General features: G+C 41.4%; 1 protein-coding gene across 11 annotated transcripts in view; it reads right to left on the minus strand.

The window, feature by feature from the left end:
* Window positions 1-208: 208 nt before the first annotated feature.
* The window catches only part of KDM4C (lysine demethylase 4C), a 451,156-nt gene continuing 432,337 nt past the window's right edge, over window positions 209-19,027 (minus strand). For 10 of the 11 annotated variants that reach the window (XM_063649534.1, XM_063649532.1, XM_063649536.1 and 7 more), the window contains 3 exons: window positions 10,509-10,628; window positions 5,986-6,078; window positions 209-1,302 (listed from right to left, as the gene is read on the minus strand). In XM_063649534.1, coding sequence (XP_063505604.1) covers window positions 1,126-1,302; window positions 5,986-6,078; window positions 10,509-10,628 — 390 coding nt within the window. In that variant the 3' untranslated portion in view covers window positions 209-1,125. Of the gene's footprint in view, window positions 1,303-5,514; window positions 5,565-5,985; window positions 6,079-10,508; window positions 10,629-19,027 lie in introns of all 11 variants that reach the window. The other variant, XM_054502416.2, reaches the window with a different exon arrangement.

Raw genomic sequence — 19,027 nt, forward strand, 5'->3', positions numbered from 1 at the left:
AAACACTTCCATTGGTACTGAAGCGGGCAGGCAGGGGACTTTGTCTCCAAAAATATCGCCATGCATGTGCCACAACCATGGAAAAAGTCAGCGACAGAAGGAGGGTCTGAAAAACCTGGGCCGCAGTATGTCCTGATAGCCAGCTCTCCAATAAACTTGTTTTTCTATTGGTTTAAACCCAGACAAATAAGCAAGTCAGAGACAGGACTGGAGAAAATGGAAATCTTTATTTTTAAACACTAGTACATTTTCAGGCTGTTTTAAAAAAGAAAAATCATGTTACATTAGTTCAAAACTATGCATCAAAGCATATTTATTTAAACTCTAATTTTACAAACACATAATGAAAGAAACATATATTTTATAAATATCTACTCAGAATATGTATTATGAAAAAAAGTGTTTAAAAATAACAGCCCCAGATCTCCCTCTTTAAATATATAAAATTCGCATAACAATTCATAAGAATTCTTTCTCAAGAGCCAAAAGTTTCATTTCACAAAGGCCAACAACTCAGTTCCCATCAGACACAATCAAAAGTAATAGGAATATTCAAAAATGTAAAAGTTCTGTACAAGGGAAATACAGATAGCACACAGGTAAATCTCATTAGCATACATGCCATTTGTGTTTTAAAAATGTTTTATAAAAACTGCAATTTGAAACAAATAAGTGAGAGTCCTTCCCTGACTGTGGAAAATATATAAATTATCACCCTCCCTGCTGGGTACCGAGGTGCCACCTGCTGGAGCTAGAGAGAGAGGTCCCCGTGTGTTTCCTGACAGGGCCCTAAGCCGCACAAGGGGACCCGCCTCCTCTGTGGCAGTGGCTTTTCCTAGTGGGTGATTCACTAGTATTTCCTTTCACTTAGAAAACTTCTTTGGGATCATAGAAGACAATTGCTCACAAGTGAAAGCAAGACTAGAGATGATTTCAGATTGCTGTGTCCAATTAATTGTGTATTGTGTATTTTTGGTGACCAAACTCTGGAAACCCGATTTACCACTGTCAGAGACACACCCCATCACCTATGCCAGCAAAAGTCATGGCACAGCCCCAGGGATGTCCCTTCATCTTCTCTCTTCCAACTCAAGCTGCTCTGTGGCCTGCAGCAATGTATGCAGACTACTGTCTCTTCTGGCACTTCTTCTGGAAAGAGCTCTTCAAAAAAGTGCGGTATACAGGGTCGGCCACATATTCATTCTTAAACCTGGAGCTCAGCACTCTTTGTCTCTTTCTCTCCCCTTGGATAATGTCTGCTCCATAAAATGTGTCTTCAAATCGCATGTCAGAGGCTGTGGACTAAAAGCAGCTGGTGTTATATTGCAAAACGGCACGGCATTTGATCATCAGAACACTGGACAAAGATCTGACTCGGTCAGCTGGGGTTAGGGTACAGATGCCCCAGTCACCAGCTCAGGCTAGAAGGGCCCCAGGCATGGCTTTGGGCTTTCCCTCGCCTCTCCCACCCAAAGTGGGGGGCTCCATTTAGCCCTACTTTCTCCAGGATCTCCTCACCCTCCAACCCCAGGGACCTTCCCCAAACAAAAGCAAGATTAAAGTCTTCTCATTTTAAACTTCCCTCATTTTTCATCTCCCCTCTGGCTCTTGCCCAACAAGGTTTTTGACAAATGTCAACAGTCATCTCTAAGTTACCTTTACTCCTACTTAGCTTTGGGCCTCTGCCCCACCCCTTCCCTGAAACTGTTCTTGCTGAATGAAGTCCTAGTTGCTAATTCCTGTGACACCTTCCTATCCCTAAACTGACTTGACTAGTCTGCCAACTAATTATGGCTTAAAGCTCTCTTCTCTGTCATTTTGTAAACCCACTCTCCTGCTTCTCCTTCTCTGGCTGCTCACTTTTGATGTCTCAGGGGTTCCCTTTCTTAACTATCTGCTCAACTACGATGCCCTAAGGTTTGGCACTGGGCCTTCTCCTCTCCACTCCTGTTCCCTGGACCTTTGTGCCCACACCCCTGGCTTCAGTGTCTGCAGGAGATGCTCACATCTCCTGCTCCAGCTCAGGCCTGTAAGTGCATTTCCCCAGCAGGCATCACAAAGTCCCTGTCTCAGAGGCCCTTCAAATCAGCCTGTCCTAAATTGAACTGAAAGCCTTCCTTCTCCATTGCTGTCCTTCCTACATTCCATGAAAGGCACCACCATGCCCATGCACCCAGTTACACTGGCCAGAAACCTAAAGGCACTGTACACATTTCCCCATCGTGTCCAGGATTCCTCCTGCATGTACCTTGAAGCCCTTCAGCCTTTCTTCTTGATCCTTACCCTATGGGGCAGGCCCTCACCTCTGCAAACCACTGCAATAAATGCTGTACCTCCAACCTATTTCCCACAATACCACTGGAAGAAAGCTCTCTAATAGCCCTCTTATTATAAGACTCTACATGATTATATGCCCTTCCTTGTAATTTTCCAGCAGGCTACTGCCTTCAAGATGACATCCCCACTCCCTGGGCTAGACCTACATAACCTGGCCAGAAGCCTGCCCCGTGCTCTGCTCAGACAGCATCAGTTGCAGGTCCTGGTCATACTTGCCTGGCTCGGGGCCCCATGCTTCTCTGTCTTTGGACACTGTTTCGTTTCTGTGAAACTTATTCTATTCTACTGTCTCTGCCCTCGGCAAGCTTAAGGGTCCTTCTTTGGGACTCCTGTGGCCCCGACACATCCACTCAGTAAGATGAGGGCAGTGGTAGAGGTAAGGGGCAAGTAAGTTTCTCCCCATCAGGGAACCCCATAAAGGTGAGGATATTAGGGACTGTGTACCCAATTTTACATGTGTTCCCCACGGCAAACAATGTGGGTAGTACTTGGCTACTGTTCACTAAGTGTTTGCTGAGTGAGGGCATGTGGCTTTTTCTGTGATAATCAGATAAAGCCTGAAGTCTACGGTACGCACTGTTTTTGCTTCCCAATTCCCTACTATCTTGCCTCCTAAAATGCACTGGCAGCTGTTTTCACTGAGGTGGATGACTTCTGATGACATCAACACACAGCACATTTCACTGTGCTGAGACTGCTTCCCCTGGCTGCTGGCAGAGGCAGAGGTGAAAGACACTTTAGGACTTGAAAACACACGGTCCATAGTAAAGAAGAGAAAAACAAGAAAACGGCCACAAGGAAGCCTGAAAACAAAAAATGTACCGAAGTATAAAGCTGTTCATGTTTCCAGCCAGTTCATGGGACAGTTACTCAGGGTAACAGGCCACCTCCATGGCTTCCCCCAGATAACACCTAGTTTCACTAGAGAAGAAAACTAAATCATTATGGGCTGGTTGGGTTCCCTCTGCCATTAGGAGAAAACACTTTTGTTTCATTCACTCTTGGCAAAATACTTCTCTGAGTAATCTTTCACTTTTGTAAGTGCTAAAGTTATCAAAGAAGAAAATAAAACATCTATGAAAGTGTTGCCACTGTGCAGAAACAGCAAAAGTCGGCCTCTCAAATACAATAATAAAACCGATTTACCAGGCGCTGTAGCTAATTATGCACCGTTGCTACGGTTATTCTGTGAGACAATAAAAGGTAATGGGGCTGCTTCTGAAGTGAGTGGAAAAGAACCCCGCACAATCACTGAGGTGGACTGCTGGCTCTTTTGAACAGTTTCTCCCCCAGTCAGCGTGTGTCTGGGTGAGCCAAAGTCATTAAAATACAAGGCCTCCTGACAAGGGCTGTTAACCTCCATCCTTAAAAAACAAAAAAGACTTTTCTAACCATAAAATATCTTCCATCGATGAGTTTTCCAATTAGATTTGTTTTGCCAACTGGAAAAAAAAAAGTAATAATCATGGACAGACTAACCAAGGGTCTGAGGGCTACGTACCAACCCAGGGGAGAAACAGGCTGGCCACGACAAGACTGTGTCTGTCTTTGATTCAATAAAGGTGGCCAACAGGACTTAGTGACTGTGAGCCTTTGTTCCCTAAGATATTTTCTACTTGGCTCAGCCGCTCAGAATAGCAGGCTGCATTCAGAGTGTATGGATGTGATTTATACATTTTCACTTTTTTTTTTTAATTAAAAATTTTCTCTGAGAACAAAAAAAAAAAAATTGAATGTTGGTGAGCTTGTTCAGTGAAATAGACCTCAGAAAATCCAGGACCTGTGTTCAGAGACAGCGACAGGGGAAGGCATCCTGGTATCTGAGCGAAATCTACTGTGAAACAAAGAGATTGTGATCAGAGTATGAAAGCAATGAGCTTTCTTCTCATGTGATTAAGAAACAGTATTTGAAATCTACAAGACTCAGCTGGTAGGATGCTTAGTCATACATCGATTAGAAAATGAAAGACCTAAGAGACTTTGAGAGGCTACCTACTCCACTCCCCATCCTCTAAATCTCTAGGTGCTGAAAAAGGAAAAGAAAGGAGCATGAGGAGCTGGGAATAAGGCAGGGAAGAGGGGAGTCCAAGGAAGACAGGAATACAGAACGAGAGGAAGCTATCTCTAACATCTTGAAAAGGAAAGTTTTTCTCAAGAAATTTCAGGTCTCAGAATAGTGACAAGTCATCTAAGGTTTTTCGGTCTTGGTAAGATTTGGCTGGTATCTTTACAACAGGAATATTTAATTTTTTCTTTGCTTGCTGTTATTATCTAGTAGTTACTCTATTTACAGGTGTGTGGGTCCCCTCTGAGCCACATTTCCCATCGAGTGGGCAGCAATACCACCACTCCTCTTGACGATTTCACTTTGAAGGACCTTCCTCTGAAGGATGCAGCTGAGAGGAAAGTCAGTTCCCACCTGATGCAGTTACTCTGCTGTCAGGATCCCACCTGATTGGAAAAAAGCTGCATACACAACTGAACGTTTAAGGCAAGCTTGTCCAACCCATGGCCCGCGGGCTGCATGCTGCCCAGGATGGCTTTAATGTGGCCAAACACAAATCTGTAAACTTGCTTAAAACATTATGAGATTTTTTTTGCTTTTTCTTTTTTTTTTTTAATAGCTCATCAGCTATTGTTAGTGTAGTTTATGTGAGGCCAAAGACAATTCTTCTTCTTCAAGTGTGGCCCAGGGATGCAAAAAGATTGGACATCCCTGATTTAAGAAAACCCTTGGTTTTTCCAAAATAACCACATAATCTACAGTGACTCTATCACTGCAGATAAGTATATCATAAGCACTCACTAAACTGAATTATTCAGAAAAAAAATTTCATTTTAGTCAGAAAAACCCCATCCATTCAAATTTCTCTATTTAGGATTTATCATTTCACAGATGCAATAGATATAATCCTAAATGAATAAAACTGACTTCATTTCAGGGTCCACTAAATATTTTATAATACAATAATATGAAGCCTAAATTATTGTGAATATTTTTCAACAACTTCAGTTTTGATTATTTGTCCATGTTTGTTCATCTTTTAATGGTATGTGAGGGCATGAAACTACTATTTCCTTTTTAAAAAACTGCTTTAGTATTCCCACAACTAGCATTTAGGCTTTGTTTATCCCTTTTATTATGAAAGTCAGAGTTTAGCTTAATGATGAACTGACACAAACATCAGTGACTTTCTGAGACAGAAGGTAGTCAATCCATGATAAACCTATAAAAGAAGAGACAGACATTCAATTATGCCGAGTCCCCTTTGATCTACTCCTGAATACTTTCTTTTAATGTTGCTTCTACTAACAAGATTGCAAATGCCTTAATGGTATCTTTGTTCGCTCCTGGTGTTTTGCACAGAGCACACATTCAGTAAGTATTTTTGTGCACCAATAAATGTTAACACAAAGAAGCATCATGTGACTTCATTAGAAGAAAAATAAAGCACAAGCATTAATTTCCCCAATTTTGGCTGAATTTGAAGTTTGCATTCAATAGGTTCCACCAAGGAAAAAGTTGCATTGGCTTTTTTTAGAATTAATCCAAAGGCCCAAGTATGTTTCCTGCCGGGCTTGGGAAACATGAGGTGAGGACAAGGAATTCACTTGGCAGGTCCCCAAGTGGCATCTGCCAGCACTTACAAATCGAGCTTTCACTCTCTTGGGTAACTCTTCATCTAAAGTGTAGATGTCCTCTCTCTTCATTGCTATCTGGGATCCATCTTCAAACTCAACCTAATGAAAGATAAGATAACATGATACATATTAAAAAACAGCACTGACCATTTTTAAAGGCTCCAGTTAACTACATGAAAAGATGAAAAGGACTCAAACAGAACAAACAAGGGAACCAGCCAACAACCAAGGAAGTAAGAGGAGTTATTTCCCTTATTAAGTAGAGGCTGGGCATGGTGGCTCACGCCTGTAATCCCAGCACTTTGGGAGGCTTAGGCAGGCAGATTCCAAGGTCAGGAGATAGAGACCATCCTGGCCAACATGGTGAAACCCTGTCTAACAAAAATACAAAAATTAGCCAAGCATGGTGGCGCATGCCTGTAGTCCCAGCTACTCAGGAGGCTGAGGCAGGAGACTCGCTTGAAGCCGGGAGGCAGCGGTTGTAGTGAGCTGAGATCGCACCACTGCACTCCAGCCTGGTGACAGAGTAAGACTCCGTCTCAAAACAAAAAAATAAATAAATAAACTAAATACAAAATACATTTTAAAACAGGCCAAAATTCTTGGAAATGAGTGTCTTGGAATACGGGATATGAAAACTTTATCTGGCGAAGCAAAAACCAAGAAAAGTAGCTGCTGATCAAATGTAAATCACAAAACATGAGATTGTGGGAAATTTAGCATTAAAATGGGTTGGGTCTGTTAACACCATTCATTTCTTTAAGAGGCTCTGACAACATAACAAGGAGAACTGTTTCTCTCTGTGAAAGAAAAGATAATATATTTCCCTTTTTTTTTTTTTTTTAAATTGAGACAGGGCCTTGCCCTGTTGCTTAGGCTAGAGTGCAATGGCCTGATTTCAGCTCGCTGCAACCTCAACCTCCCAGGCTCAAGCAATCCTTCCACCTCTGCCTCCTGAGAAGCTGGAACCATAGCTGTGTGCCACAACGCCCAGCTATTTTATTTCATTTTAGTTTTTTAGTAGAGACAAGGTCTGACTAGACTCAAGCAATTCTCCCATCTTGGCCTCCCAAAGTGTTGGGATTACAGGTGTCAGCCACCATGCCTGGCCTGTTTACTCTTATATAATAATCCTCTCAGATAAAATAATTTATCCATTTCTTACAGAGCTTGAACTTTCAAAACTCATTTCTCAAATTCAATCAAATGCCATCAAAGGAGCCGGGAAAATCTGTTTCTCAACTTCCTAACATGTAAACCTCATCAATGTGTGAAAATACATCATCATCTAAAACAAAATGTTTAAAACTTTTTTCGCACTAAACAAATGGAAGCAAATAATTTCATAACCCATTGTTTTTAACATTTTAAAAGATTTTGACAAAGAAAAGGTAAATAACACCAGCTAACAGAAACCTAGAGCACCTAGGTTTGGATTGGTTTAGGTTTAATCCAACATGAACTAATCTAGCAGGAAACAAAAGGGATGTAATCAGGTAGAATACTTAATATGTTCTGACTCTGAACCACATGATATTTTTGAAGTCCCTAAATTTTGTCTGAATTTTTTACTTTTAAGAAATGAAAATATGCTTGTACTTCTGGACAAAAGGTAAGTTAAACCACACAGCTGTGCCATGTTAATAAAAAAAAATCTAGAGTTTGAAAAAAAATTTACACTAATTTTTTTTTGTTTTTTTCTTGAGACGGAGTTTTGCTCTTGTTGCCTAGGCTGTAGTGCAATGGCACGATCTCGGCTCACTGCAACCTCTGCCTCCTGGGTTCGAGTGATTCTCCTGCCTCAGCCTCTCAAGTAGCTGGGATTATAAGCATGCCGCCAACCATGCCTGGCTAATTTTTATACATTTTTTTAGTAGAGACGGGGTTGCACCACGTTGGCGAGGCTGGTCTCAAACTCCTGACCTCAGGTGATCTGCCTGCCTCGGCCTTCCAAAGTGCTGGGATTACAGGCATGAGCCACTGTGCCCAGCTACACTTATTGTTTAATTCACAGAATGTCCAACTGATATATCGCTGCACTTTGCACTAAGCAAACACTCTCTTAAGCTTGAGTGGATAACATTAACTGGCCACATCTGTGCCAATGCATTGCTCTACCTTTGCTGAGACACCCAGGTGGGTATGTCTCTCAGGCACAAGTTACCAATTCTGGTTGATGAACATCCATCACGGTCTTAATAAAGATCAAACATACAATTGAACATATTATTATCCACATACTGTTAGCATTTTGAATAAGCTAAACAATACAGTGGAATTAGGTGCCAGTCACATGAGAACCCTTGCTGTCACTTCCGGGAGGGCTAACAATGGGAAGGGTTTTCTTCCTGGCCTTGTTTGAGCAGAAACATTTCTTTAACATTTAACTAGGCTATAGTGTCATCTGATTTACACAACTCAATAGCATAGCTAGAACCACCTGTGCCTACTTTTATTTGTTTTAGACCACTTAAAACATCTAAAAGACAAAAAGGCAATTACAAACCTAGAAGGGAGTATGCTGTGCTAGGACTAGGGTAACCAACCGTCCTAGTTCGCCTGGGACTCAAGGGTCCCTCGGGATGTAGTTATTTTCAGTACTAAAATCAGGGATGGTCCCAGGCAAGCAGGGATGGTTGTCCACCCTAGTTAGGGCAGAGCTGAGAGAGAACTTTGGCCCTCTCTTTACCAGCTGTGTGCTCTCGGACAAATTATTAAAAAATTATTCTTCAATCATTAAAATTTTGCTCACAGCCTTTCTTCCCTCATTTGTAAGACAGGAAGACAGGAGTCAATAACATCTATCTTGTAGGACTACTCTGAGGGTCAAAAAATGCATATGCCTAGGATATTAGGCACTGTGCAGCAGGTATTTATTTATCTGTCATATCTATTTTTAAAACTGTCCTTGTTTATTTGATGGTGAAGTTGAATAATTAGACACGAAACACAAAATGATCTCAAAAGGCCACTTGGCTTAATGAGGAATTTTAAACTACTTGTGCTTGACAGACAATTTTAATATTAGTCTTAACTTTTTCATTGAGTCTATAAATATGCTCATAGTTTTATGTTGATAGACCATCATAAATTCAACTGAAGTTAACACACTGATTACTAATTAGCCTGAATTTCAACATATTCTCATTATGTGATTCTTTTCATGTAGCAAATGGCTTTGCTACATGTAAGAAGCTTTACTTTTGCACCTATTATTTAATTAAATCTAATTATTTTATTTTGCATTATGTAGTAATGCTTCTTTTTCAGGATCCTCCAGTATTATAGCCTGTCTTGCGATTTTTGCCTAATTCTGGTCATTCTAATGCAATGAAGCTCCAGTACCTTTACTATTATAAATAACTTGAATTTGTATCTTGAGACTGTCACCAATACCATATGCAAAGGGGGAAATGGCCTTTACACACACAGACACACATACACACACAATGTATGTGTATACATCCTCCCCTATCCATTCCCCTTAGGTTTTTCTAGACCATGAAAAACACTCTCTCCTAAGTTTTTCAAACTTCTTTGAACACCTTTAACTACACTGTGCTCCAGGTCCTGACGCAGTGTCTTACAATGCACTCTTCCATTTAAGCTCTTGCTCCTTATCAGTCTTTGAACAATTTCTCTGTTGAAACTGACAGTCTTATCATTCTCAAGCTGTTTTTCAACAGGCCTGAACCTTCTTGCTTTTTCTCCTTTTACTTCAACCTTCCTGTTTTCATTCTACAGTTTAGCCTGAGAATCTTGATTTCTGACACAGTGCTACTGAAAATTCTACAATGTATTGGCTCTAAATGTCCCCTTTTAAAACCTTTCTGAAGGAATATAAATGTGCACGTGCTATCCTGGTTGTTTCCCTTATTAAAGCTTAACTCATTCTCATTTCTGGGTGAAATAAAAGTAATTCATTTTTAAATTGTATATATACTCTTTAATACTATGTAGGGTTCCCTGGTGAACAGAATGTCCAACTGACAGCTGTACTTTTCATTTAAATAAGCATTCCTTTAAGCTTAGGTGGATGATAACCATCAGCTCCTTGTGACATTAACTGGCCACATCTACGTCAATGCACTGTTGTCTAGCTTTGCTGAGATAGCGGGGAGTGGGGAGACTATGTCTCTCAGCAAAAGCCACCAATTCAGGGGCTGCTGGTTGAAGAGTGGCCATCGCTGTCTTGGCTGAAGGTTAGATGAATCAGCCAACTAGTCTTTCCCCATACAACAGAAACAGTGGGAGGCAGCCCGTCTTCTAGTCACTTATCTTTCTGGCAGAACCATATTCCTTACAGTTAAACCATTCATCAAATGTTAAGAGTTTCCCAGTGTCCAACTTGGTAATAAAACTCCAGGGTTTGGACCTGGGTCATTACACATTGAATCTTTGCCTCCTGCATAAAATAAGAGGTGCCCCAAATTCATGTGGCTTATTGTTCAGCAGCACACTTGAGATACTATCTCCTTCTGACTTATCATGTCAATCTTAGCAAGCATCACAGAGAAGGAAGAACCCACCTGGTACATGTGGGCAATATTTGATCCAAAATATTTCGCTCCATAGAGTTTGCCATCGGGCCACTTGACTTGGACGACTTCTCCCTCGGCAGGTGGGCCCAGCTTCAGACAGTCTCGGCTCTGCAGAATAAACAGAGACAGGCTTTTCAAAAGGAGTGCCTAAGTGACTACATTTAGAACTTAGCAAATGATGAACTCCTGGCAATTAAAAGGAGTTATTGCCTCTGTGTTTTATGGATTATGATCTCGCATGGGTGTTCAGGGGAAGAGATATGAGCCAAAGGAGTATTTAAAGATTCAGCCTACATCATAAAGTTGCAAAGGAGCCACCATAATCCTAGCAGAAAAAAACAGCAGCCTTTACATTTGCTATTTGAAAAAGAATTGTTCAGGGGGTAACTAAAATATGCATAGAAACCGCTTTAGCTGAGGAATAGACCAGCTAATGATTTATAACACCTGACATTTATATAGCATTTTGCAGTTAACACAGTGCTTCAGCATACATCTCATGTGATCTTATAATCACCCCATGACATAGAAAGAGACTATTAATTATCCCCATTTTACTGACAAGGAAACTGAGACTCCTGCGAGGCTTTAAGTTGCCAGGATCTCTGGAGGAGTGAAGCTATGGGAGACTAAAAGACACCCAGGTGGAAGTGGAGCAGGGGAGAAATGGCGTGCGATTGAAGCCGGTAGGACTTGCCAATGCAGCAGGGAAGGGAAAACAGGAGCACCTGCAGCATGGCGGGTGGAGCTGGGTGGGTGTGTCCTGTTTAGCACACCCCTTCTAAAGACCCCCTGGACCCCCCTACATAAATGTGCTTCTGCCAGCATCTCCTGTTAATTGATTAGCCCACCTTTTTCTGCAGGTAATCATGGTGGCACCCATAACCAGAATCTTTTCATTTCAGATTTTCTGTTTCATATTGCCACCTCCCAAGGCAGTAATTCAGAGCAAACTCCCCAGGTGATTAATCTTGAAAGGTGCTTTTTTTTTTTTTTTTTTTTTTTAAGGCATGGCACGGGGACAGGGAAGATAGTAAAACATTTAAACATTTGCTCAGACATAGTTTGCAAACTTTTAAATTTGTATGTATTGAGTAGGACACAATACAATTTTAATAAAAGGGAATTAAATACTTGACTATGGTAATTTTTATTTTTGCACATTTAGCAATTCACGATTTGCTAATACTGGTATTTTACCGATGAGGACAATCTGAATGAAATGCACACTTGACCAATCACGCTATAAATGCAGACTGGGCACATTTTGTGGTTTAAATGAGAGGCATACACAGGAAGTATTTAGTTGTTTATGATTGGAAATCTACCATGTACTATTTCTTATTACTAATAGAAATTGTGCCTTATAAAGGAGTGGCCATTTGATTGCTGCGTTAGAAGTATACATGGAAGGCCAAGCTGTTCATTTTTCTAACTGCAGGCTATGCTTCCATTAGAGCTAAAGCGAAGAAAAAAATAGTTTGCTCGGAGGCTCTACAGAACTGACAATATGCACCTAACTTAGTCAAATGAAAGTAAGTCTATCCTTGGCCTTCATAATACTTGACCTCAGGGCATGTGGAATTGAAAGGGTAGGCTGTGGAGATGGACTCAATGTATTCCCATGGGGTTATCACCTTTCTTTCCATGTCCCTTCCCAAGATTTATGTGGTACCAAGAACACTGGAAGGTATAGCTTCTGAGTACAAACTGATTACACGTGTCAGTCTCCGAGGTTAAAGAGTCGCATCAGCTCTGGATTCCTCTGAGCTGAAGCCCAGGTGCTGGGTTAAGTGTGGCGGCAGGAGGTGGCATACGCTTCTCCCGCTGCTAAAGCTTTCTCCCATGTGGAGGGACCTCCACTTGGGTAATACATCTGGCTCATCTTCACCCCCTCTTAGCCTTTTACAAGAGGATTAGTTATGACTTAATTTTATTTTTGAATTCTGAAGGAGACTGTATTTCCCAAACTATGTGCCATGGTGCTCTGCAGTGCTACAGCAAACTCACAGGGACCCTGTGGGATACATGCAAGAGAAGCTGTGAGGCACCCAGCTTACTAATACTGATGAGTTATTTGGACATAATTTACTTAACACATAGGACTGTTAGGTATTTCTTTTGACTGAGAGGCACTATAAAAAGCATGCTGAGGTACTAAGGGTGCCTGCGAGCCAAGAAAGTTTGGTGACCTCTAGCTCAGCTCCTTCCCATTCTCTCTGGAGCCATCACGCAGACAGAGAACCTGCACTCTGCTCTGCTCCTTCCACAGAGAGGAGCCTGCACTTTCCTGCACTGCCCATCACTAGGTAAGCCTGTCTAATTCCAGGGTCCAGTATTTGAAACCTGTTTGCCCACAGATATAAGCCACACTCCTCAATATCTGCTTTATTACTCATAAAGCTGATACTTTACATCTCCAAATCCTGACTCCTTTGTCTCGCTTTTCCTCAGGCAGGGCAAGACATGCTATTTATTGGGTCCTTCTCGAATCCCAACCGAGGCAAGTCAATGCCTCGGAAATACAGGAGGCTGTACCCTGCACTTTCTTACCCACCTCAAACAACTTTCAAGCAGGAGAGTTACGGCCACCCTTTCTTTATCATTAGATCCTTAATTTTACAGATTTGCCCTTCAGCAGAACTTTATTAACCTTTAAAATAAAATCCCTCAAAATAAATCCTGACCTGCAATTTTAGGTACCATATCACCAAGGAGAGGTGAGGGACATAGAAACGTGGACTAAACAAGCATAAATTGCATTCGAGCAGTTTAATCTTAAAAACATAGTTTTATTAACAAACTGAATGGATGAACTTTACTAAGTGACAATTCTTTTTTCAAAAGGCTTTTGGAAACAATGCCTGAGATAGTTAGATATCTTTTATTACTAATTGTAAATTAACCTTTTACTCACAGGAAATCTTAATTTAGCATTGGCAGTGCCTGACCTCAACTAACTACTTACTGCTCAGCCTCCTCCTAATGTTGCTCTGTATCCTAATGGTGCTCTCTATCAGCCACAAAAATAAAATTCATAATCTTTCATGCCAAACTCAAGAAGACACTTCAGTTAGCTTTCTCAATCTTCTTGCTTTCAGAACTCTTTTTCTTTACTTATAGAAGAAGAAAAATAACAAACCAACTATGTAACAAGATAAGTTATTCTGTGCCTCCCCCACCTCCAAAACCAGGGGGCACGATTCTCATCCGTAACAGCTCCTTTCTCACCCTTCGCCAGGACATTCAGCTGGAAGGACATATATTTTGATTAGTATATAACTTTATTTAGTATGTAAAATTCATTATTTACTCCTTAGCTACTTTCCAAATGAAGTTAAGGGAGCTCGGAGTAAAATATAAAAGAGCTTATTTCTGTAACATCTACTTTCAACCATAAAGAAATAGTGTCAATTCATCAGCTGTTTCACATTTTGAGTTTGCCAGCAACTTCCTATGACTATGTGGGGTATAAATTTAAACAAGAATGAGACTAGAAGCATGTGGGCTGATGAAAAGAAGTTGAAAGGTTTGATATTTAGGCTTCTCTGATCTCTCCAAAGTAGAAGCTGGTGGGTGTCCCCAAAATTGTTTCAATCACTAATTCAAAACCTATTTACTGACCACCTAATGTGTGTGAGACTCTAGGAGGCAATAAAGCCCAGCGGCCCAAGCCAGGGACAGACAGAGGGCATTGCACCCACACATGAGGCCTGTCACACTAAACCCCATGACTCTGTGGGGTGGGGGTCTCCAGGGTCCTTGTGAGGGGGGAGATCTATGAGGGCTTCAGAGTAGAACTTTGATTTTATTTACAAATAAGGTTTCTGAGTAAGATTTCATTCGGGGTAAAAAAGTTTCTTTTAAAAATAAAAGGTCTGGAAGATGGCCGAATAGGAACAGCTCTGGTCTGCAGCTCTCAGCGTGCTTGATGCAAAAGATGGGCAATCTCTGCATTTCCAACTGAGATACCTGGTTCATCTCATTGGGACTGGTTGGACAGTGGGTGCAGCCCACAGAGGGCGAGCTGAAGCAGGGTGGGGCGTCACCTCAGCTGGGAAGTACAAGGGGTCAGGGGATTTCCAATTCCTAGCCAACGGAAGCGGTGACAGACTGTACTTGGAAAAATGGGACACGCCTGCCCAAACACTGCACTTTTCTCAAGGTCTTAGCAACCAACAGAAAAGAGATTCTCTCCCGTGCCTGGCTTGGTGGGTCCCATGCCCATGGAGCCTTGCTCACTGCTAGCGCAGCAGTCTGAGACTGAAGTGCGAGGTGGCAGCCTGGTTGGGGGAGAGGCGTCTGCCATTGCTGAGGCTTGAGGAGGTAAACAAAGCGGCTGGGAAGCTTGAACTGGGTGGAGCCCACCACAGATCAACAAGGCCCACTGCCTCTAGACTCCACCTCTGTGGGCAGGGCATAGCTGAACAAAAGACAGCAGACAACTTCTGCAGACTTAAACTTCCCTGTCTGACAGCTCTGAAGACAGCAGTGGTTCTCTCAGCGAGGCGTTTAATCACTGAGGAAGGGCAGACTGCCTCAAGTGGGTCCCTGATCCCCCTGTAGCCTAACTGGGAGACAACTCCCAGTAGAGGCAGACAGACACCTCATATAGGTGGCTCCCCTTCTGGGACGAAGCTTCCAGAGGAAGGATCAGGCAGCAATATTTGCTGTTCTGCCTCCAATGGTGATCCCCAGGCAAACAGGGTCTGGAGTGGACCTCCAGCAAACTCCAACAGACCTGCAGCTGAAGGACCTGACTGTTAGAAGGAAAATTAACAACCAGAAAGGAATAGCATCAACATCAACAAAAAAGACATCCACACCAAAACCCCATCTTGTAGGTCACCAACATCAAAGACCAAAGGTAGATAAAACCACAAAGATGGGGAGAAACCAGAGCAGAAAAGCTGAAAATTCTAAAAATCAGAGCACCTCTTCTCCAAAGGATCACAGCCCCTCGCCAGCAACGGAACAAAGCTGGAGGGAGAATGACTTTGACGAGTTGACAGAGTAGGCTTCAGAAGGTCGGTAATAACAAACTTCTCCAAGCTAAAGGAGCATGTTCAAACCCATCGCAAGGAAGCTAAAAACCTTGAAAAAAGGTTAGACAAATGGCTAACTAGAATAAACAGTGTGGAGCAGACCTTAAATGACCTGATGGAGCTGAAAACCATGGCACGAGAACTTCGTGACGCATACACAAGCTTCAACAGCCAATTCGATCAAGTGGAAGAAAGGGTATCGGTGATTAAAGATCAAATTAATGAAATTAAGTGAGAAGACAAGGTTAGAGAAAAAAGAGTGAAAAGAAACGAACAAAGCCTCCAAGAAATATGGGACTATGTGAACAGACCAAATCTACATTTGACTGGTGTACCTGAAAGTGATAGGGAGAACAGAACCAAGTTGGAAAACACTCATCAGGATATTATCCAGGAGAACTTCCCCAACCTAGCAAGTGAGGCCAACATTCAAATTCAGGAAATACAGAGAACACCACAAAGATGCTCCTTGAGAAGAGCAACCCCAAGACACATAATTGGCAGATTCACCAAGGTTGAAATGAAGGAAAAAGTGTTAAGGGCAACCAGAGAGAAAGATCGGGTTACCCACAAAGGGAAGGCCATCAGACTAACAGCAGATCCCTCTGAAGAAACCCTACAAGCCAGAAGAGAGTGGGGGCCAATATTCAACATTCTTAAAGAAAAGAATTTTCAACTCAGAATTTCATATCCAGCCAAACAAAGCTTCATAAATGAAGGAGAAATAAAATCCTTTACAGACAAGCAAATGCTGAGAGATTCTGTCACCACCAGGCCTGCCTTACAAGAGCTCCTGAAGGAAGCACTACACATGGAAAGAAACAACCAGTAGCAGCCACTGCAAAAACATGCCAAATTGTAAAGACCATCAATGCTATGAAGAAACTGCATCAACTAACAGGCAAAATAACAAGCTAACATCATAATGACAGGATCAAATTCACACATAACAATATTAACCTTAAATGTAAATGAGCTAAATGCCCCAATTAAAAGATACAGACTGGCAAATTGGATAAAGAGTCAAGACCCATCAGTGTGCTGTATTCAAAAGACCCATCTCATGTGCAGAGACACACATAGGCTCAAAATAAAGGGATGGAGGAAGATCTACCACGCAAATGGAAAGCAAAAAAGCAGGGATTGCAATCCTGGTCTCTGACAAAACAGACTTCAAACCAACAAAGATCAAAAGAGACAAAGAAGCCCATTACATAATTGTAAAGGGATCAACTCAACAAGAAGAGCTAACTATCCTAAATATATATATGCACCCAATACAGGAGCACCCAGATTCATAAAGCAAGTCCTTAGAGACCTACAAAGAGACTCAGACTCCCAAACAGTAATAATGGGAGACTTTAACACCCCACTGTTAATATTAGACAGATCAACGAGACAGAAGGTTAACAAGGATAGCCAGGACTTGAACTCAGCTCTGCACCAAGCAGACCTAAAAGACATCTACAGGACTCTCCACCCCAAATCAACAGAATATACATTCTTCCCAACACCACATTGCGCTTATTCTAAAATTGACCACAAAATTGGAAGTAAAGCACTCCTCAGCAAATGTAAAAGAACAGAAATCACAACAAACTGTCCCTCAGACCACACTGCAATCAAATTAGAACTCAGGATTAAGAAGCTCACTCAAAACTGCACAACGACATGGAAACTGAACAACCTGCTCCTGAATGCCTACTGGGTAAATAACGAAATTAAGGCAGAAATAAAGATGTTCTTTGAAACCAATGAGAACAAAGACAACGTACCAGAATCTCTAGGACACATTTAAGCAGTGTGTAGAGGGTAATTTATAGCACTAAATGCCCACAAGAGAAAGCAGGAAAGATCTAAAATCGACACCCTAACATCACAATTAAAAGAACTAGAGAAGCAAGAGCTAGCAGAAGGCAAGAAATAACTAAGACCAGAGCAGAACTGAAAGAGATACGGACACAAAAAACCCTTAAAAAAAAAAATCAATGAATCCAGGAGCTCGTTTTTTGAAAAGATCAACAAAATTGATAGACCGCTAGCAAGAATAAAGAAGAAAAGAGAGAAGAATCAAATAGATGCAATAAAAAATGATAAAGGGGATATCACCACGGATCCCACAGAGAATACTACCATCAGAGAATACTATAAACACCTCTATGCAAATAAACTAGAAAATCTAGAAAAAATGGATAAATTCCTGGACACATAGATCCTCCCAAGACTAAACCAGGAAGAAGTTAAATCACTGAATAGACCAATAACAGGCTCTGAAAATGAGGCAATAATTAATAGCCTACCAACCAAAAAGAGTCCAGGACCAGATGGATTCACAACCGAATTCTACCAGAGGTACAAAGTGGAGCTGGTACCATTCCTTCTGAAACTATTCCAATCAACAGAAAAAGAGGGAATCCTCCCTAACTCATTTTAAGAGGCCAGCATCATCCTGATACCAAAGCCCGGCAGAGACACAACAAAAAAAGAGAATTTTAGACCAATATCCCTGATGAACACTGATGCAAAAATCCTCAATAAAATAGTGGCAAACCGAATCCAGCAGCTCATCAAAAAGCTTACCCACCATGATCAAGTCGGCTTCATCCCTGGGATGCAAGGCTGGTTCAACATACGCAAATCAATAAATGTAATCCATCACATAAACAGAACCAGTGACAAAAACCACATGATTATCTCAATAGATGCAGAAAAGGCCTTCGATAAAATTCAACAGCACTTCATGCTAAAAACTCTCAATAAACTAGGTATTGATGGGATGTATCTCAAAATAATAAGAGCTATTTATGACAAACCCACAGCCAATATCATACTGAAGGGGCAAAAACTGGAAGCATCCCCTTTGAAAACTGGCACAAGACAAGGATGCCCTCCCTCACCACTCCTATTCAATATAGTGTTGGAAGCTGTGGCCAGGGCAATCAGGCAAGAGAAAGAAATAACGGGTATTGAATTAGGAAAAGAGGAAGTCAAATTGTCCCTGTCTGCAGATGACATAATTGTATATTTAGAAAAACCTATTGTCTCAGCCCAAAATCTCCTTAAGCTGATAAGCAACTTCAGCAAAGTGTCAGGATACAAAATCAATGTGCAAAAATCACAAGCATTCCTATACACCTAGAACAGATAAATAGAGAGCCAAATCATGAGTGAACTCCCATTCGCAATTGCTACAAAGAAAATAAAACACCTAGGAATCCAACTTACAAGGAATGGGAAGGACTTCTTCAAGGAGAACTACAAACCACTGCTCAACAAAATAAAAGAGGACACAAACAAATGGAAGAACATTTCATGCTCATGGATAGGAAGAATCAATATTGTGCAAATGGCCATACTGCCCAAGGTCATTTATAGATTCAATGCCATCCCTATCAAGCTACCAATGACTTTCTTCACAGAATTGGAAAAAACTACTTTCAAGTTCATATGGAACCAAAAAAG

Source organism: Pongo pygmaeus, chromosome 13, assembly GCF_028885625.2.
Source record: "Pongo pygmaeus isolate AG05252 chromosome 13, NHGRI_mPonPyg2-v2.0_pri, whole genome shotgun sequence".
Taxonomy (NCBI): Eukaryota; Metazoa; Chordata; class Mammalia; order Primates; family Hominidae; genus Pongo; species Pongo pygmaeus.